At 36.1% G+C, this 22,618-nt stretch overlaps 2 protein-coding genes across 7 annotated transcripts in view; one reads left to right on the forward strand and one right to left on the reverse strand.

Moving 5' to 3' along the window:
• The window catches only part of ATL1 (atlastin GTPase 1), a 104,253-nt gene extending 95,560 nt beyond the window's left edge, over positions 1-8,693 (forward strand). For 2 of the 3 annotated variants that reach the window (XM_064365860.1, XM_064365859.1), the window contains 3 exons: positions 4,080-4,511; positions 6,048-6,062; positions 8,251-8,693. In XM_064365860.1, the coding sequence (XP_064221930.1) occupies positions 4,080-4,511; positions 6,048-6,062; positions 8,251-8,361 (558 nt within the window). In that variant the 3' untranslated portion in view covers positions 8,362-8,693. The remainder of the gene's footprint in view (positions 1-4,079; positions 4,512-6,047; positions 6,063-8,250) is intronic. The other variant, XM_064365861.1, reaches the window with a different exon arrangement.
• Positions 1-22,618, reverse strand: part of SAV1 (salvador family WW domain containing protein 1) — a 47,076-nt gene that overhangs the window by 3,168 nt on the left and 21,290 nt on the right. The window contains exons 3-6 of one of the 4 annotated variants that reach the window (XM_064365864.1): positions 20,310-20,580; positions 16,458-16,601; positions 11,217-11,387; positions 3,404-3,452 (exon numbers count right to left, since the gene is read on the reverse strand). In XM_064365864.1, coding sequence (XP_064221934.1) covers positions 3,404-3,452; positions 11,217-11,387; positions 16,458-16,601; positions 20,310-20,580 — 635 coding nt within the window. Of the gene's footprint in view, positions 1-3,358; positions 3,453-7,737; positions 10,657-10,825; positions 11,388-16,457; positions 16,602-20,309; positions 20,581-22,618 lie in introns of those variants that run through there. The other 3 variants (XM_064365863.1, XM_064365862.1, XM_012456246.2) reach the window with 3 other exon arrangements.

Below are 22,618 nucleotides of genomic sequence, written 5' to 3' on the forward strand. Positions count from 1 at the left end.
ATGAGGTAGCTCTGACTGTTTTCCTCAATCACATGTCTATTTGTTGTATTCCTGAAATATTTTTAAAAACATTATGTGTGTGCAATTTTAAAGGCATTTTAAATGAATTGTCTCTCTCTGTACTATATCCGTATTCACATATTTGGGGGGTGCCAGGTCTTTCCATTATTTATAAAATCCAGTAGCTAAAATACCATGTGGCACTCTCGCCACTACACCTCCTTATATTCCACAATTTCGTTATTTCTCTTAAAGATAAACCCTTTTAGGAAAAAAAAATCTTAAGAACCAATATTTCTATTTATTACATTTCCTCATTTTAACACTCCAAATTAAGATGGATCTAATAATTATTGTACATATTAACTGTGATAGGTATTTTTTCCTCTTAAAAATGTTATGAAATTAAAATTGCATCAAAATTGAAGTCTTAGAATCCATGCAAATGTAGTATATGGAGTGGTGTTATTTATAACATAAGGACAATCAGAATGAAAGTATTCTTGATATAGTTAAATCTCAAATGCAGGCATACCTCTTTTTATTGAGCTTCACTTTATGATACTTCTTACAAATTGAAGGTTGCTGGCAACCCTGTGTGGAGCAAATCTGTTGATGCCCTTTCTCTAGCAGCAGGTGCTCACTCCATGTCTGTGTCACATTTTGGTAATTTTCACAATTTTTCAAACGTTTTCATTATTATTGTATCTTTATGGTGACCTGTGGTCAGTGATTGCTGATGTTACTATTGTAATTGTTTCAGAGTGCCATGAACTGTGCCGATATAAGATGGTGACCTTAATTGATAAATGTGTTTTCTGACTGCTCCAGCAACCAGCAGTTCCCCCATCCCTCCCACTCTGTAGTCCTTTCTTTTACCTGAGGCACAACAAATATTGGAATTAGGCCAATTAATAACCCTACAATGGCCTCTAAGTGTTGAAGTTCAAAGAGCCACATCTCTCACTTTAAATCAAAAGCTAGAAATGACTAATCTTAGTGAGGAAAGCATATGAAAAGCTGAGACAGGACAAAAGCTAGGCCTTTGCACCAAAAAGCCAGGCTGTGGATGCAAAGAAGTTTTTAAAGGAAATCAAAAATGATACTCCAGGCCAGGCATAGTGGCTTACACCTGTAATCCCAGCACTTTGGGAGGCTGAGGTGGGTGGCTCACTTGAGGTCAGGTGTTAAGAGACCAGCCTGGCCAACATGGTGAAACCCGTCTCTACTAAAAATACAAAAATCAGCCGGGCATGGTGACACGCATCCATAGTCCCAGTTACTCGGGAGGCCGAGACTGGAGAATGGCTTAAACCCAGGAGGCAGAGGTTGCAGTGAGCCAAGATTGCACCACTGCACTTTAGCCAGGGCAACAGAGTAGGACTCTGTCTCAAAAAAAAAAAAAAAAAAAAAAAAAAAAAAAAAAAAAATGGTGCTACGCCAGTGAACACACAAATTATAAAAAAGTAAAACAGCTTTTTTTGCTGACATGGAGAAAGCTTTAGTGGTTTGGATAGAAAATCAAACCAGCCACAACATGCCCTTAAGCCAAAGCCTAATCCAGAGCAAGGCCCTAACTCTGTTCAATTCTGTGAAGGCTGAAAGAGGTAGTAAAGGTGCAGAAGGAAAATTGGAAGCTATCAGAGGTTTTTGGTTCGTGAGGTTTAAGAAGCCATCTCCGTAACATAAAGTGCAAGCTGAAGCAGCAAGTCTTGATGTAGAAACTGCAGCAAGTTATCCAGAAGATCTACTTGAGACAATTGATGAAGATGGCTACATTAAACAGAGATTTTCAATGTAGATAAAATAGACTTCTATTGGAAGATGCCATCCAGGACTTTCTCAGCTAGAGAGAAGTCAGTTCCTGGCTTCAAAGCTTGGAAGAACAGGCTGACGTTCTTATAGCTGGTGACTTTTAGTTGAACCCAGTGCTCATTTACCATTCCCCAAATTCTAGGGTACTTAAGAATCATGCTAAATCTACTCTTGTTTGTGCTCTATTAATGGAACAACAAAGCCTAGGTAACAGCACAGCTGTTTGCAGCATGGTTTACTGAATATTTTAAGCCCACCGTTGAGAACTACTACTCAGAAAAAGGTTCCTTTCAAAATATTACTGCTCATTGGCAATGTACTTATTCACCAAAGAGCACTGATGGAGATGCATTTAAGGAAATGTTTTCATGCCTGCTAACAATATCCATTCTGTAGCCAAGGGATCAGGGAGTAATTTTGACTTTCAAATGGTAATAAGAAATACATTTTGTAAGACTATAGCTGCCATAGATGGTGATTCTTCTGATGGATCTAGGCAAAGTAAATTGAAAACCTTCCAGGAAAGATTCACTATTGTAGATGCCATTAAGAGAATCTGTGATTTATAGAAGGAGGCAAAAATATCAACATCGACAAAAGTGTGGAAAATGTTTATACCAACCCTCCTGGATGACTGAGAGGGGTTCAAGACTTCAGTGGAGGAAAGAACTGCAGGTGTGGTGGGAACAGCAAGAGAACTTAAAAGTGGAGCCTGAAGATGTCACTAAATTGTGTAATCTCATTTAGTGGATAAGGAGTTGCTTCCTATGGATGAGCAAAGACAGTGGTTTCTGGAGATGGAATCTACTCCTAGTGAAGATGCTATGAACATTGTTGAAATGACAACAAAGGATTTAGAATATTTTTTATTGATACCTAATAGATGTACTTATTTTTTGGAGTACATATGATAAATTGATACATCCATATAATGTGTAAAGATCAAATCAGGGTAAGTGCAATATTTATGCCCTTAAATATTTCCTTATGCTAGGAACATTCGAATTATTCTTTTATTTTGAAATGTACAATAGATTACTGTTAATTACAGTCACCCTACAGAGCTATTGAATACTGTCTTATTTCTTCTAACTGTATATTTGTACCCATTAATCAACTTCTTTTCATCTCCTTCCCCCTACCTTTTCCAGGGCTTTAAAATATTAAATAAACTTAGTTGATAAAGCATTGGCAGGGTTTGAAAGGATTGACTCCAATTTTTAAAGAAGTTCTACTGTGAGTAAAATGCTGTCAAACAGCATCCCAGACTACAGAAAAATCTTGATGAAAGGGAGAGTCTGTCAATATGGCAAACTACTGTTATCTTACTTTAAGAAATTGCACAGCCACCTCAACCTTCAGCAGCATCACCCTGATCAGTCAGCAGCCATCGACATTGAGGCAAGAGCCTCGACCCGTAGATTGATGTGCTGAAGCCTCAGATAAGCCTTAGCATTTTTTAGCAATAAAGTATTTTTAAATTATGTACATGGTTTTAGATGTGCTATTGCACACTTTAATAGACTGCCATATAATGTAAACATAACTTTTATATGCATCAAGAAATAAAAAAAATCATGTGACTCACTTTATTGGGGTGGTCTGGAACCAAACACACGTTATCTTGTGAGATACGCCTGTAACCAAAGTGAATGGTATGGTTAACTGAGATTACCCTTGTAACTTTTCAAAGAATTGAAAATGCAACTCAAGAACATTTAATATACTCCTATTTAGTCTCTGGAAGAGAATACTCAATGGACTACATTCAAACAAAAATCAGTAAAACTGCTAAAGAATGTATTTCACCGTTTTACTTTGAGAGCTTTATAGCATTGATCATTGTTTATTAAACTTCATTGGTTAAAATGACTTCAGTGTAGTTAGAGTTCCTAGAATCTGGATAAATGTAGTTTCCTTAGATTTGGATTCATTCTGTAAATGAACTCAGTTTGCACTTCATGTTGTGTCACTCATGTCTTTTCATCTTGAAGGACTTGGATTAAGTGATGAATATTATTTTCTACATCAAAAACAGAAAAATTTTAAATGACTTTAAGCCACCTATAAAGAAAATACCAGTCCCATTTAAAGTCATGCCTCACGGATACAGAGGGTGGAAAGATGTGGGCTGACAAAACAGATATGCCGGCTCCTGATTATTAATGTATTCTAACAAACTCAACTAGCTAAGTGAAAATTTTTGATACAGTTGCTAATTTTACTCTGCACTGCATAAACAAATACTTCTCTATCTGATACAGATTTGTGGTGGTGACAAACCATTTCTGGCCCCAAATGATTTGCAGACCAAACACCTGCAACTTAAGGAAGAATCTGTGAAGCTATTCCGAGGGGTGAAGAAGATGGGTGGGGAAGAATTTAGCCGGCGTTACCTGCAGCAGTTGGAGAGCGAAATAGATGAACTTTATATCCAATATATCAAGCACAATGATAGCAAAAATATCTTCCATGCAGCTCGTACCCCAGCCACACTGTTTGTAGTCATCTTTATCACATATGTGATTGCTGGTGTGACTGGATTCATTGGTTTGGACATCATAGCTAGCCTATGCAATATGATAATGGGACTGACCCTTATCACCCTGTGCACCTGGGCATATATCCGGTACTCTGGAGAATACCGAGAGCTGGGAGCTGTAATAGACCAGGTGGCTGCAGCTCTGTGGGACCAGGTAAGAACACTTTTAATTCACAACTAAATTCAGCACACATTTGAATGTCATTCATGTGCCAGCCACTGCATCAGATGTTGGAAATAACACAGAACAACATGAACTGGGCCTGTTATCAAGAATGTTATGACCTGCCCAGATACAAACAACTGTATAATGCTGTGTAATATGTAAAGTCCTACACAACTGTTTTAAAATTAACATTTCAGTGTTTTAAAAAATACATCAATTTAGTGGTGCTTTTACTTTTTTTTTTTTTTTTTTTTTTTGAGAGCATCTTGCTCTGTCATCCAGGCTAGATGTCTGGCCAAGGATGGTTGTGTGATCTCAGCTCACTGCAACCTCCGCCTCCTAGGCTCAAGCAATTCTTGTGCCTCAGCCTCTCAAGTAGATGGGACTACATGTGCACACCACCATCCTCGGCTACTATTTTGGATTCTTTGTGGATATGGGGTTTCCCCTGTTGGCCAGGCTGGTCTCGAACTCCTGACCTCAAGCAGTCTGCCCGCCTCAGCCTGCCCAAGTGCTGGGATTACAGGCATGAGCCATCCAGTTTACTTTTTATTATTCTAAAAATGTTAAATCTGTTAAATGTTGTATGAAAAAACAGCTTTTATTTAGCTAATTATGACTTGTGTTAACATTATCTTATATTCACAACCTATGATTTGATTAGCATTAGCTTTGTTAGGAGCTATATGAACCAGTATTGTAAGTTGTCATTTATCATTCTCTTTTTAAGTAAAAACTTCCGAAAGCAATATCAGATTACTTCAGATTGTCTCTGTACCTGTAGGCAGCAGGTAATAGCTACAGTTCTTCCCGGATTAAGAACATACAGAGTGGTGGCTCACGCCTATAATCCCAGCACTTTGGGAGGCCAAGGAGGGCGGATCACCTGAGGTCGGGAGTTTGAGACCAGACTGACTAACATGGAGAAACCCTGTCTCTACTAAAAATACAAAAATTAGCCGGGCATGGTGGCGCATGCCTGTAGTCCCAACTATTTGGGAAGCTGAGGCAGGAGAATCACTTGAACCTGAGAGGTGGAAGTTGCGATGAGCTGAAACTGTACCATTGCACTCCAGCCTGGGCAACAAGAGCGAAACTCCATCTCAAAAAAAAAAAAAAAAAAAAAAGCATACTTATATATACTCTTTATAACATAATTGTAACACATGCCTTTGAAGGATCTAGCTGAGATAAACTAGTGGTAGCACAATGGGAAATGAAGTAAAAAATCCTCTGAACCACTGTCTCAAATAGTCCCTCCACCACAAAAGATTTAGGAGGGGTTACTTGAGGTCAATGTCAAAATCCTCCTAGAATATATTATGCTAAAAGCTATGAGGAATACAGAATTGAGTTCTTAAAAGATTCTGATAAAATATGTCATCTAAACGGAAAAATCTGCAGGAGTATTTGTTCTCTTCTTAAATGCTCACAAATATTGTAAGCAAAGTTGAATATTATAATACTGTTAATAAAGCAGGATATATACTTTTCTTTTTTCTTTTTAATCTGCCTTTGCCACAGGGAAGTACAAATGAGGTAAGCTAAATTTTTAAAATTCAGAGCTATATATTTGTAAACATTATGATATTCTTATTTTATAAACTGACTAGCCATTATAAGATGTCTTTATGTAGACTAGAATGATCTTTGGTGACTTCTAACAGTTAAATTTGTAATTGTGAATTTTTAACATGGTCTTAAAATATTTAACTTATTTTAGACATCATGTATGATTTTATCTACACACACAAAAAAACTGTAAGAATTGATTATGATGAGCATTTGTTTCCTAAGTGTGTAGAAAATTTTAAAATTCTTAAGCTTTGAAATGGTAGACTCTGCTCTACTGCAGAGTAAAGCAAGCAGTTATGAACTTGAGGAAATATAACTACTGGAGGTTATTTAAATGTCGCTTTAGAAGTCGTTTTTAACTTTGGCTTTTGACTGACAGTAATGCATACCACTTCAAGCAGGGCCCAGGCCAGTACGTATTCTAACTTTCTTGGCAGACCTCAGGCCTGACCTGTAAATTAGTGATTCATTTCTCCTGCACATGTGCAACACTACATATCTCAGAAAAGACTCTAGGCACCGACGAAGGAATCTTCTGTTACACTAGGAAAAATTATTACTCTGGAATCATTTAGAGGTCATTATCTTCAGGAAGCAAAGCTGATCTTGAACTACAGAGATCACACATAATTATTTCCTCAGTTTCTACTGTGGCATATAACTGGATTATGTCCTTGAACCAAATACCATTTAATATTTACAAGTCAATAAGAAGTTATTTTATGTAAAATTCAGTAAGCAAGTTCATTAAAAAAGCAAAAGCAAATTTCAACTTTGTAAAAGCTTAAGAAAAAAATGTAAGTTAAGAGAATTAGAATTAAATTGAATGCCTTAGAATCAGAATATAATGGAAGATGAAACTATGTTGCACCAATATATATTTATAGATTTGAAGATGGTACCATTCAGACTTAATGCCTTAAGAAAATCAAGGCCAGGCACAGTGGCTTACGCCTGTAATCCCAACAATTTGAGAAGCCGAGGCAAGGAGATCACTTGAGGTCAGGTATTCAAGACCAGCCTGGCCAACATGGTGAATTTCCATCTCTACTAAAAATACAAAAAATTAGCCTGGCGTGGTGGCAGCTGCCTGTAGTCCCAGCCACTAACAGGGGCTGAGGCAGAACAGCTTGAACCTGGGAGGCGGAGGTTGCAGTGTGCCAAGATCATGCCACTGCACTCCAGACTGGGTGACAGAGTGAGACTCCAATTCAAAAAAAGAGAAAATCAAAAGAAAGTAGCTATACAGATTCACAAATGATAAAAATTAATGGAATTTCCTGGGAACAGATTACTATTTAATGGATCTCCAGCTTTTATCCAGCTTTTAAAAATGTTCAAAGACTCTTTATAAACTCCAGAATTAATTCAGACAAGTTGTTTTTAATGACTATTAAGTATGTGAAAGTCAGAGGAGGGGATGAAATCTTAGACACTAGCTGAGGCGGGCAGGAAACAAAGATTATTTATGAATACTTATATAAAGCAATATATAATACACAGACATTCCTATGATTCAAATGCCATTAAAAGGCCACAGAGAATAAGAGGTTGTTTTAAATGAGGAAAGCTTGCTGAGGTAATGCTTTTGAATAAGGTTTGTAAGATACTAGCTAATCATGGAAACAAGGCAAGAGCATATAAAGTGAAGAATCCTAGTGTGCTGGGGGAAGGTCGCCATATGTGCTTAGCTGTATGACTGTATCAGTAAATGATGGAGAATAAAATTGGTCCCACTCAGGAAAACATTGGAAGCCCAGAAAGCAAGTGGACTACATATGTGTAATAGTTAACTGGCAATCAGAAGTTATGAGGTCTTATGATTCATTTAAAACTGCTAATATTCACAGTTTGAATTCTCAACACACCCCTGGGGCACAGTAGCAGCTCTCTGCTCCAAGAGGTATGCAAGGTAAAAGGAAGCAGAGTCTGAGAATAAAACATTTACCACAAAGGTCAACACACAAAAGTGTTACTGCACACATTGAGGAGTTGAAAATTCTTTTAAGTTTTAAGATATTAGTTTATATATTGATGAAAAAAAGATTTCAATTCAACATGCTAAATTTTATACAGTACAAACTAAAAAGGAAAAAAATTTACATCTGTGCATTCGATAAAATGTTTTAAAATCTTGATGCTTTTATTCTAGGCTTTGTACAAGCTTTACAGTGCAGCAGCAACCCACAGACATCTGTATCATCAAGCTTTTCCTACGCCAAAGTCGGAATCTACTGAACAATCAGAAAAGAAAAAAATGTAATCCAAATTTTAAGAAGTACAGGTGCATGACCAATTGTCAATTAAATATTCAGTTTTATGTCTCCATGCAAACATTCAAAGTGCTTCCATCAGAACAGAGTAAAATACTAAACACCTTTGAAGACTGCAAACTGGATTAGTTCTTTGACTTCAGTGTTTAATAAGCAGATTTGTGTATGCATGGTTATACTATTTTGTTAACGTATGATTTCCTGATTTTTCTTCAAAAATGCTGTTATAAAGTATTTGTCTATTTATGATAACAGTACATGTGTTCTGCTTGAATTTACTAAATTCTACCACTGGGTTATAATTAAATTATGTGATATTCCATGTTTGGATATGCTCATTTAATTTCTACAGAAAAAAATTTAAATTATTTCACATAGCCATTTGTTAAAGCATACCATCAGAACTCAGCAGGCTTGATTTAATCTGTATCATCTTATATATACGACAGTCTTATTTTTAAGCACATTTAAGAGTTTTTCAGTTGCTTTATCAAAAACTATATATTGCTTTTACATGATTTAATAGAATATAAAACCTCTTGATAAAAAATGCACAAAAAAATCACTTTGTATGTGTGAGTTTCACTGCATTATATATTTTTTCATTTGGTACACAAAGAATGTATTCTTCATAGGTTTATTCTTTTAATATGTGAACTATTATTAAAATTTACCCTGGTTGCTAAGATTAAAAACAAATGCTTACTGAATTTGAAAATGAGAGGTGTTGATATAGAATGATGAGGTTTATCTTTTTAGACTGAAGATGCATTTTATTTAATGTTGACATCATTACAAACTTAAGTTTCTATTTTACAAAACATATGCTAATTCTTATGGGTAACTTCTAGTTCTTAATGACTAAAATCTCTAGTGGAGTCACTGAACAGACTTCTTAGGGAAGAAAAAAAGTATTAATGAAAAAAGTAATATTTATCTAGGAGGTCCAAAACAGAGTAACTTCTAAAGACTGTCACAGAAATGGCTACACCTTAATAAGTGACAGGAAAGAACAATTAAGATAGAGGAGTATGTGAGTCCATAAGATATATAAACTTACTTACATCTTAGAAAAGTCTGATCACAAGTTCAGCAAATTACCTTTTCCCAATGATAAAATTCCACTAGCCATACTTATGTTTTACAATACCCCTTTTCATTACCCCTTTCAAGTATATTGATTCCTTTGTCTGTGGCCTTTTGAACAGAAAAATGAAATACAGCACTATGTCTAAAACATGGACTCAAAAACCACGCATTTAGTTTCCACAAAAATATATTTAATAAACTTGTTATATAAAAGCAAACACTTAACACTGTTAACATTTCATCAACAATTCAAACTCACTGATAACCGGAGTAGTTTGTATTCTGGAAGACTTCCTAAGCTAAAAGTGTATTTACATATTTACAACACATGTATATGTAACTGAAGAACTACTTCAAATAATGTTGAAATTCACAGAATTCTAGTGATTTATAGTTATAGTTTAGAAGTATCACCAATTTGTATGCAATCAAATGTACAGCACTAATTATGAAAAGTGTTTTAACAACTATTAATCCAAAAGGGGAGGAAAAATTACTAAGGAAATATATGGTTTTAAAGTCCTGTGACAAATACTTAGAAGATTAAAAAGTAATAATATAAAATCGATTTAACAACCAACATTTTTTTTTGAATCCCTGATTGTCATTTTTGGTAGCTCAACCCAGTCTGTCAGAAGGCAGTACGCTCTGCTGTCAGGAACTCTCCACTGTCTCATCAGAGTCATGCTAAATGCAGTAACAGCCCTGGCTGAAAATACGGAAGTTGATGTTAGCAACTGTGAGTTTCACACACCTTCCTCAAACAGGCTAAGTACTTATGCTTATATGTACTCCTGAAAGATTAAAAAGCCCATCACCCATTCATAATAAAAAGTATTTTCTCAACATGCTTTAAAAGGGTTCCTTACTTTGTTTTTATTCCTTTATTTCTTATTTTTTGAGACAAGGTCTGGCTCTCTCACCCAGGCTGCAGTGCAAGTGGTACAATCTTGACCCTGCAACCTCTGCCTCTCGGCTCGACCATCCTCTGACCTCAGCCTCCCAAGTAGCTGAGACTACAGGAACACACCATCATACCTAGCTAATTTTTTTTTGTATTTTTTGTAGAGATGGGGTTTTACCATGTTGCCCAGGCTGGTCTCAAACTGGTGAGCTCAAGAGATCCATCCACCTCGGCTTTCCAAAGTGCTGGGATTACAGGTATGAGCCACCACGTCCCCCAGCTGGGTCCCTTACTTTGGAGGAGGGAAGACAAACATACATCATATATAAATATTTATCACAATAAGGTTTCAAATCCTATTTTATATTTAAACTACCTCATGGTAATATTTAAACCATCCCTTTCCAGAAAATATTTCACACTACAGTGGTAAACATTTTTTTTTTTTTAAATACTGCAGATTCTTTTTTTTTTTAAAGAAAGGTACTACTGCTATAAGAAGTTAACAAGAGATAATTTCCTATTTAACATCTGTTCATAATGACATTTCCTGCTGCATTTTTTCCATCAAGAATGCCAAAGCAGTTTCCTAATATATAGCACTTGAAAGTGTTTGCCATATTGGCTCTTAAAATGATAGACTAATTTTTCTTGTTCAATAAAAGAAAATTTCTAATAACAAAATACATGTAAAGTTAGAATTTTATAATTTCCACAAAGGAAGCTGTGTTTATTAACCAAAGTACTTGTTTGCTATTTTCTATCTGTGAAAATATTTTAAAGCTCTTATAAAACTTTAATTTTATTTTTAAAAAATCAGCTCAAAAATTTTTTCCATGTTGTTGGGCATACCACTGCTGTCTCTGCTTTCGGTTTTCCAACTCTGTAAGAAGAGCTTGTCTGTATGCTTCATACATCTTAACAATCTGCTCCAATTCTTTCATGAAGAGCAACTTTAGCATTCCCTGGTATGTATCCAGGTCAGCCAGCTGGAAGAGTTCCCACTTCAGAATGTGGTCATATCTGTTTTAAAACACAAGCATATATATGTTTACAACACCATATATAAACATGTATTTCTAGCAAGAAACTAGTCTGTTTTTTAAAATGTCAACTTTATTTATAACTAAACAAACCATAAGCTTTAATTAAAAATAACTGAGTAGCTAGGCACAGTGGCGGCACCTATAGTCCTAGCTACTTGGGAGGATGACGTGGGAGGATTGCTATGCCTAAGAGTTTGAGGCCAGCCTGGGCAACACAGCAAGACCCCATTTCTAAAAATAAATACATCAGTTTTTTAAAAAACTGAGTTATTAACTGCTATTTACATATAATTTTTTTTAGGGAAAGGAGAAAACTGCTAATATTACTTCATTTCAATTTAACTTAAAAGAATATCTATTTCTTTAAATTACCAATTATTCTAACATTAACACTAGACAACCATCAACACAGATTTCACACCACAGTGTTTCTGTAATTTCTGAAGAACATATTTTGTGCTATTTATAAGTTCATCAAAAGTTATTTGTCAGGAACTTAAGAATACTTTAGACCACACTGTGCTTGTAAATGATAATGCACAAAAATGGGTGGTCATTTGCATCATTCATGTTGATGAATCTTTCTGAAGAATGCTATTCACAACAGCAAACAAGGAACAAAACAGAAGAAGAAATGAAGAGGAAGCATCATTTGTGGCCTCTAAGTACTCCTGAGGCTGAGTACAACAGGAAAACTCAAGAAGGAAAGAATAAACTGTTTTTAAAATGAGAGAATAAGCAGACTGTAGAAGGCTTCACAGTGTGATGCAGGATTCCCAAATGTATCGTGGAAGACCATTAGAAGTCTTTCAGTGGTAAGTAGATCGCTGCTAGCAATGGTACCTTTAGTAGTTGCCTACACAGTCCCATTTCAGTATATGATGAAGACAGCATGCTAATTCATATTCTCATTTTAAAGATGAAAAACACCAAAACCTAAAGAGGCTCTTTACCTCTTGCAAAAGTGTTTAGTGAATAAAAGTTCAGAAAGGCAGAGAACTTGGACCAACATGCTTCAGAGTAGTGGTTTTGAATGTTAATATCTACTAAGACTAAAGAACTTGAATTAGGGAAAGGCATGTTGTATCTGAAGTTATACCTCTCAAATCATATTGCAGAGCAGATATAATAGGAAGCTTTGATTGCAAACTCTAGTATTATTACTATTATTATTATTATTATTATTATTATTATTATTATTATTTGAGACAGTCTCGCTCTGTCACCAGCACCAGGCTGGAATGCAGTGGCATGATCTTGGCTCACTGCACCCTCCGCCTCCCAGGTTCAAGCAATTCTCCTGCCTCAGCCTACAGGCGCACGCCACCATGCCCAGCTAATTTTTTTTGTATTTTTAGTACAGACGGGGTTTTACCATGTTGGCCAGGATGGTCTCAATCTCTTGACCTTGTGATCTGCCCGCCTTGGCCTCCCAAAGTGCTGGGATTACAGGCTTTAGCCACCGCACCCGGCCGACTCTAGTATTGTTTTTAATGATCATTTATAATATTTCCTACCCAGTGGTTCTTTGACATTTATTATACCATTTTCTTTCAAAAGGACTATCTAATATTTTTAAATGAGATTTTTAAAAAAGGGAGACACTGGCTCAAGAGTTCTGATTTTAAAAAAAGGAAAAAAAACAAAAAAAAGGAGACAAAACATACTGAGCAGTTAGTGTGAGCCACTATACTTGGCATTTTGACATGTTTCTGTCCTACTTAAGCATATGTAACAGAAATGTCAGTAACAACATGCAAAAACTGGAAGGTAAATATATTTCACTGGACTCTCAATTTTACTCAGTTACTTGAGAGCTGCAAATTTATTAATAGATACAGATTTCTTTGGTAGGAAGCTCTTTTCTTTTTAGTGGGAAACTCCAACTACTTGTGAACATAAATTATAATGATACTGTCAGAAACACTCAGACACAAAACTGTCTTCTTTTTTTTACTTTGTAGGTATGGAGATCTCCTATGTTTCCCAGGCAGAAGTGCAGTGGCTAATCACAGGCACAATACCACTACTTATTAGCACAGTAGTATTAACCTGCTCCATTTCCAACCTGGGCCAGTTCGCCTCTCCTTAGGCAACCTGGTGATCCCTGCTCCTGGGAGATCACCATATTGATGCCAAACAGTACGGACATCCGACTGGCATAGTACACCACAGCCCAGAACTCCTAGGTTCAAGCAATCCTGACTCGGCCTCTCAAGTAGCTGGGATTACAGGTGCACCACCAAGCCTGGCCAAGTTTCTGACTTGCCAATCAGCATTCAGCATCAAGAGTATCATTATGGGTAGAAGCAACAAACTCAGATTAGAGAAAATCCTTCTGGGGGAAGAAAGTACCCTCTAAGAAGAGCACAGATGTGAAAAAACTGCAAAACATGGAATGGAAATCCTATTTCCATTTCAACTTCTTCCCTCTGTTGCTTCCATATAGTTATTATGCTTCTGCCTATAATCACCTAAGTGTGCCTGCTTTTTCTGAAAAGGATAAACTCCCATTCTTTGCTTCTTAACTAGCCAAGAAGTCTGCCTCCCCAAGTTTAACATTTAGTCATTTATAAACACAGGTAAATCATTCAGAAAATTGGGTGTAGGCCGGGCGCGGTGGCTCAAGCCTGTAATCCCAGCACTTTGGGAGGCCGAGGCGGGTGGATCACGAGGTCAAGAGATCAAGACCATCCTGGTCAACATGGTGAAACCCCGTCTCTACTAAAAATACAAAAATTAGCTGGGCACGGTGGCGCGTGCCTGTAATCCCAGCTACTCAGGAGGCTGAGGCAGGAGAATTGCCTGAACCCAGGAGGCGGAGGTTGCGGTGAGCCGAGATCGCGCCATTGCACTCCAGCCTGGGTAACAAGAGCGAAACTCCGTCTCAAAAAAAAAAAAAAAAAAAAAGAAAATTGGGTGTAAACCATTCCAGTAGTCTATGCTTCTACCATCTCTTTTGCTGTGTTTATCCCAGGGCAGTATTCTATTCAAATACTTCTTATAAATAACTCATATCAAGCACCAGTTGCTATAATGCTACCAAAAATAACCTGTCCATACTCCAGTGGATGCTGACTTTGAGACCAAAAGTGCTGCTATCCTCAGCTCCAGGTATCACTATGTAGCCTAATTCCCTTGCACCTACCCACCATAACACTGTGTCCAGTCTTCCCTCTTTTCCACCTGTATTTAGAGCAGGGTCAATGGTGACACTACAGGATTGCCAAGCCATTGGAATAAAAAATACCCCTGCCACACACTGTTAAGTACTAGTGTTTTGGTGTGTGTGTGAGAAATAACAGAAAGTAAATATGTTCCTGACAGTCTTTTTCCAGTCAAAGATTAAATTTAAAAATTTTATCCTATAGTTCAGCTTGAGTACAGTTATACCAAGCATTATAGACTTTTGTGAGCAGACATAGGAACATAACTTGACAAAAATTAAATAAATAAAAATTTAAAACCTAATCTGTTTCTAAATCAAGTTTTAGAAGTATATGTAAAAATTATGTTGGTAAATTACTGCGAGAGATAGGAAGAAAGAATTTCAGGATTACAGAATTTCATAGTCTCAACTGTCTAAAAAAACAAAAGGAAGAAACAGGCAAAAATTTTTTTGGCAAAAAATGTCTCTTTTTGTTGTGATAAGTAATTGATTCTTCATTATCTAATTCATAGATAACCGCTCACCCTTTGCTGATAGAATATTAAACATTTCCATCCTCTTCAGAAACATCAATTAGAATCAACTAGAAAGCAACAGGCTTCTAGACCTCTTGTTTAAGTTTTTAAGCAGTAAAGTAGTATAGTACTTGCTCTCTTTTTGTCAGTCTGGCCTGTTTTGGAAGAGTTCCAACCTATTTGTTAGTTTCCTTAAGTTTTATAGTTAGCTCACAGAACCACAGAATTGAAAAAGACTATAATCTTCAGGAATCTGTTTCTTTCCGTAAGAAACCAGGAGTTCCATTTAAGTACTATCTCTTACCCGCGAAAGGAAAGCTTATTATGCTATTTCTTATTAAACATGACTATCAAATAGAAATAACATACAACAGGAAGAATAATTCTCCTCAACCATATCCACCCCAAGAAATACCAAGGTTAACAGTTGGGCACATATTCTTCCAGATTTAAAGAAAATAAAAATGCATACAGATACTACGTATGATTTAGAATCAGCATACAAACATAGGCTGTATACAGTAGTAGGTCAAGTGGTATCAAGGGAGAAAGAAGAAAGAAAATAGCAAAGAAAATGCCATCTGCTATCATTCCTTTTTTTGGCAGTAGTAGGGGGCGCAGACAGAGTCTCGCTCTGTCATCCAGGCTGGAGTGCAGTGGCATAAGCATAGCTGACTGCAGCCTAAAACTCCTGGGCTCAAGTGATCCTCCCACCTTAGCCTCCTGAGTAGCTGAGATCACAGGTATATGCCACACACACTGGTAATTTTTAAGTTTTTTGTAGAGACAAGAGTCCTGCCATGTTGTTCAGGCTGATCTTGAACACCTGAGATCAAGCTATCCTCCCACTTCAGCCTCTGAAGTACTTGGGACTACAGATGCATGCCACTAAGACTGGCTAATTTTTAAATTTTTTTTTGTGGAAATGGGGCTCTCATTATGTTGCTTAGGCTGGTCTCAAACTCCTGGACTTAAAAGATCCTCCTGCCTCAGTCTCCCAAAGTGCTGGGATTACAGGTGTGAGACACTGTGCCCAGGTTCTTACTTTTATCACAAGTACTGTATCACTTATTTACCAATTAATCTTCCCTGTGAGAATGTAAGCTTTTTATTTGTATCCCTAATAGCAGAGATCTGCACACAAAGAAATGAAGATTCTATAAATGTTTGCAGAACTAATATTTCTAATTAATGATTTTCACACATTATAAACTATGATATCCTTTATTCGAGTGAAGTATTACTTAGAAGCCCAATATTACTAAGCGTGAACCATGGCACACTACTTGGCTTAAGCAGCCCAGAGATTCCATTCAGCTCTTCACTAACTCCTCAAACAAATTTGTGCTGTAAATGTACTTACTTCACAGGGGCTCGAGCATAAACCTGAAGCCAGTCAGGAATTTCTGCAGTATGATATGGATTTGCAGGTACCAGAAGGGACTGATTTCTTTCAGTTTGCTGTGGCTGGTAAGTGACAGGAGGTGGCTGATCATACCGAGGTACACTAAGAAGAAAGAAGTGACATTCTTTAGGCTAAAGGTCCTAAACCTAAACAAGAAATTATAAAAGAACAAATAATACTTAAGCATTTTTCAATGTGCCTTCTGTCCAGACTGATTTACGCCACCTAAAAGATAATGTATTTTTAAGGTACTTCTTTTGGCTGGTATTTAGTCTTTTCAAAAACAGGTTCAAAGGAGGATATAAAAAAGCTGGAACTAAGTTTTAACCTTTATACAGAGACTTAAAACTAGAATAGTAAATTCCCACAAGAAATAGTCATCAGCTGGAAATTCATATTAGAAAGGTTGACAGTTTCCAAGAAAGAATGTTTTCTTCCTCCTGTAGGCTGAAAATTTGAGATATGTAGTAAGGCAGCAGTGAGTATTGCGTTTGCAATATCTCTATCAAATGTAGATAGCTTTTAAACTTTTACCAACTTAAAAGAACATATGGGAGTTAGAGTTGATTAGGACCTATTTTAAGTCATAGAGATTAAAAAAGCAAGGACCATGTTTTAGTTAGTTCTAACAGTCTGTGTATGCTGTGGCGAACAGAGATATTATATGGGAAAGTGCTAAGGAAAGCACTGAACCACCTGAAGGTTAATAAATAAACTCAAGGAGGCCAAAAGGGTCTATTTCAGACTGAAAGGGCCCTGCACCTTCAAACATAAGATTTATGTGTATATGTGACCAACAAGCATATGAAAAAATGTTCAACATCACTAATTATTAGAGAAATGCAAATCAAAACCACAATGAAATAAACACTACTTCATATCAGTCAGAATGGCTATTATTAGAAAGTCAAAAAATAACAGATGCTGGTATGGTTGCAAAGAAAAGTGAATGCCTACACTGCTGGTGGGAATATAAATTAGTTTAGTCACAGTGGAAAGCAATTTTGAGATTTCTCAAAGAACTGAGAACTACCATTCAATCTAGCAGTCCCATTACTGGGTATATACCCAAAGGAACAGAAATCATTCTATCATAAAGACATATGCATGCATATGTTAAATGCAGCACTATTCACAATAGCAAAGACATGGTATCAACCTAAATGCCCATCACTGATGGGCTGGATAAATGAGGATAAAGAAAATGTGGTACATACACACCATGGAATACTACCCAGCCATAAAAAAGAACATCATGTCCTTTGCAGCAACATTGATGAAACTGGAGGCCATTATCCTAAGTGAATTAATGCAGGAAGAGAAAACCAAATACCACATGCTAATAGGTAGGAACTAAACATTGAGTACACATGGACACAAAGAAGGGAGCAATAAACATTGAGGCCTACTTGTGTGTGGAGGATGGGAGAAAGCTGAGAACTGAAAAACTACTTATCAGGTACTATGCTTATTACCTGGGTGATAAAATAATCTGTACCAAATCCCCAAGCCATGCAATTATGAACCTTCACATGTACCCCTGAACTGAAAATAAAAGGGAGGAAAAAAAAGAAAATGTGAGATATATATATAAATGTGATATATATATAAAATAATATAAATGTGATATATATATTTATATATATATAAAAGAAAATGTGATATATATAAATTTATATAAATGTGATATACACACACATACACACAATGGGGAGAAAACAATGCATGTGTAATTAAAAAGGTCACTGTTCACTAAACTGGGATTAAAATAAGGTTAGATTATGCTGTGGCTAACGATTTAAAAAGATCAATGTGCAAATGGCACTGAATTATATCTTTAACTCTTCTTTCTTAAATAAGTTCAAAGGAAAATATTATTTGACAGTACAACTGGGGGTGAGGAAGAATTGGGACTTTGAAGTCAGATATGCCTGGATTTGAACCTCAGCTTTAACACTTACAACCTGTGTAAATGTAGGCAAAACTCCTCCACTCTCTAACCCTCAGCTTCCATACTTGTAAGAGTGGAATAATAAATTCATACCACAGGTGGCTGTTCTCAGGATTAAACAACCTAATGTAAATCAAGAATTCTGTATAAGGATTAGCCTAAGATAGACAACGAGACAGCTATTAATACTACATATGTGAGCTTAAGGGCAGCGTTTATTTTCCCTTTTTCAACTTCTACCAAGTTGCTGAGAGAAGTAAATTAATTATGAAACTGCTTTAAAGGAACTATTAAAATTCTATAATAACATAAGGTTAATGATGATTGTATTAGTCTATTTTCACACTACTATAAAGAAATACCTGAGACTGGGTAATTTATAAAGAAAAGAGGTTTAATTGACCCACAGTTCCACATGGCTAGGAGGCCTCAGGAAACTTACAATCATGGCAGAATGTGAAGGGGAAGCAAGACACATCTTACATGGTGGCAGGAGAGAGAGAGAGAGGGGAACTGCCACGTTTGTAAACCATCAGATCTCATGAGAACTCATTCACTACCAGGAGAACAACATAGGGGAAACTATCCCCATGATTCAATCACCTCCTACCACATCCCTCCCTCAACACATGGGGATTACAATTTCAGATGAGATTTAGGTGAGACACAGAGCCAAACCATGTCAACGATGAAAAGAAAAGGAAGCTCTCAAATCTGGTTATTTGGACCGCAATGATCTCTGCCACCTGATGACCACAAACCATAAGCACAAGTTTGATTCTTTGAAAGACAACAACCTCAGCAGTTGAATAAACATTGATTGGGCACCACTACATGGAATCATGGAAAAAAACCCAGATTTTCAGAGTTGAATTAATCCAAATATGTAAAATAATTAAAGCAACACAATAATATCAAAGCTTAGTTTTCCAGGTGATAATATGAAAATGTATTTTCATAACTAGTTTAGCGTGAAATAGTTTAGTGTTTATCTAAGAAAATACAAATGTCCACTATAACCAAAAAACTGTATTATGTCAGATGACACTAAGCAACATTTATCAAAATGCAGATATTTTACTCATTTTTAATCTTGTGGCTCAGCTTTTGAAGCTCAAATGTGGTTAATTTGAAATATTTGCAACTTCATTATTACTAAACTAATGCTAGCTTTTATGTACTTTGAAATCCAATGTGTATTTACACTTACAGCACATCTCAATTTTTATTAATCACATTCAAGTGCTCAACAGCCACATGTGACAACTAGCTACAGTATTAGGCAGCACGGAGCTGAAAGCCTGGCAACAAAGCAGGACTACAGGCCCAATATCAATCAAAATAGCACAAAGAATTACTGGCTACATTTATTAAACAAATCTGGAATGTTCTGTCCAGTCCCAATTTTCACTTTCTTGCCTAGTAATAGCAAGAAACAGAACATACAATCATGTCTAAAATTGAATAAAAATAGCAATTCAATAGTATATTCTGACTTAAGGGGTAGGTCTGTATTATTTGTAGAAATTTAATTAAATTTAATTAAAGCATTTGTAGAAGACAGATGCTTTAATTATTTCAATTTCTGGATACCTATAATAAAACATTCTAGCATATTATAGCAGCATCTGATCATAAGAACAATGATCCTATTTTTGAGGATAAAGAGAAAAGTATTTTTTAACTTATTAAAGTCATTTATTACTAAATGTCAGTCCAAAGAAAAATGTCAATTTTGAAATATAAGGCTTTCAAATCTCAAGCTTTAGAATGCTTTTCTCTTGGATGAAAATATGAGTCCAAAATCTAAGATTAGACAATCCTGAAACAAAAAGTTGAAAATAAAGTTGATACTCTACCTAGGAGCACAGGGATGCCTATACTGAGCCTTCTTATTTGTGTGATCTACATAATAGGTTCCAAATTCTGATGACTCAACTCGCTCCCATCCTGGAGGAAGGCCTTCTCGCTCAAGAGGATGGCTCCAGTGAGTGGTATTTGTGTTATGATCTATATAGTATTTTCTCCCTCTCATTGTCCAGTCCACAGACCAGCCAGGAGGAAGGGGTAAATCTTCAGAACCATGGTTAGTCAAATTTCCTAAAGATGTAGCAGCAACTCTCCCAATACCTATGGGGAAAAAGAAAATGATAGAGAAGAAACAGAACAATTATTCAATGCAAAAAAATGTGCCAGCTAGAAAAGTCACAACATTAACTATCCTGATTGTACTCTCTGTTTAAATTTATGATTATGTTCATTATGATGGTTTTCATAAAACTAGTCAGTATTACCATCATTTAATTATACAAAGGGGGAGGAATTAGACTTTGAAATTAGTGGAGGGTTTTTTGGCTGATGCTTCCATCAACAGGCCATACAAACATTAAACTACAGGTTGAGCATCGCTAATCCAAGAATCTGAAATTTGAAATGCTCCAATACGAAACTTCGACAGCCGACATGATGCCACAAATGAAAAATTCCACACTTGACCTTATGTGATGAGTCACAGTGAAAATTCAGTCAAAACTTTGTTTTATGCACAAAATTATTTAAAATATTATATAAAATTACCTTCAGGCTATGCATAAAAGGTATATATGAAACATAAATGAATTTCATGTTCAGATTTGAGATCTCTTCCCCAAGACATCTCATTATGTATATACAAATATTCCAAAATAAAAATTAAAAAATCCAAAATCTGAAACACTGCTGGTCCTAAGCATTTTGGGATAAGGGATAATCAACTTGTAGTAGTAAAGCTACTTAAGTAAGTAAGGCTGAAAGAAAGTGGGAAAAAGAAAATTTTCCAATTCAAGATTTGAAATTTCATTCTAAAAAAAAAGCAAAAATGAACTTGTAAAACCATTCCCAGTTTATAAATACTTAAAAGTAATCTGGCTGTGCCCTAGAATTATTAAGTAAGTTTAAGATAGCAGGGTGTAAGGTCAACATACAAAAATCAATGAAATATTTATATATTAACTAGCAACAACTGGAAAGAAAAAGTTATTGAGATAATACCATTTTTAATAGCTCCAAAAAGTCAGATATTTACATACAAATCTAACCAAACGTGCAGGATCCATATGCTAAAAACTACAAAACACTGATGAAAGAAATATAAAACCTACCATGTTAATGGACTGGAAGATTCAACATAAAGTTAAGATGTCAATCTCCTGAAATGATCGTTATGTTTAAAGTATAGTAGTCCCTCTTTATCCATAGGGGGATCCATTCCAAGATCCCCAGTAGATGCCTGAAACTGCAGATAGTACCTAACCCTGTGTATGCTATCTTTTTTCCTATACATACATATATATGATGAAGTTTAACTTATAAATTAGGCACAGTAAGAAATTAACAGCAATAAAATTGAACAATTATAAAATAATAAAAATTGGGTGAATGTGATCTCTCTCCCTCTATCTTAAAAGATCTTATTGTACTGTATTCATCTATTTTCAGACTGCACTTGCAGAGGTAACTGAAACTGTGGAAAGCCAAACCACGGATAAAGGGAGGCTACTGTCATTCCAATAAAAATTCCAAGGACTGGCTGGGCACAGTGGCTCACATCTGTAATCCCAGCACTTTGGAAGGCAGAGGCAGATGGATCACGAGGTAAGGAGTTCAAGACCAGCATGGCCAAGATGGTGAAACCCTGTCTCTACTAAAAATACAAAAAGTAGCTGGGCACAGTGGCAGGCGCCTGTTATCCCAGCTACTCGGGAGCCTGAGGTGGGAGAACGGCTTGAACCTGGAGGCAGAGGTTACAGTGAGCTGAGACTGGACCACTGCACTCTAGCCTAAGTGACAGAGCAAAATTCTGTCTCAAAAAAAAAATAATAATAATAACTCCAAGTTTCTGTAGATACAGACAGTTGTTAGACTTTAAAATGTATACTGAAAAGCAAAAGAACTACAGTAGCCAAAACAATTTTTTGAAAAAAAGGATAAAGTTGAAGGACTCACAATACCTGATTTTTAAGGCTTACTATAAAGCTACCGTAATCAAGACATTGTGGTATTGTCAAAAGAACAGACAAATAGATAAATGGAACCAGAATCCAGAAGCACACCCACACAGACATGGTCAATTGATTTTTATAAAGGTGAAAGGGCAATAGTGGGGAAAGGTTAGTTTTTCCAACAAATG

This window comes from Aotus nancymaae, unplaced genomic scaffold (assembly GCF_030222135.1).
Source record: "Aotus nancymaae isolate 86718 unplaced genomic scaffold, 86718_ANA_hifiasm-v0.15.2.pri h1tg000062l, whole genome shotgun sequence".
Taxonomy (NCBI): domain Eukaryota; kingdom Metazoa; phylum Chordata; class Mammalia; order Primates; family Aotidae; genus Aotus; species Aotus nancymaae.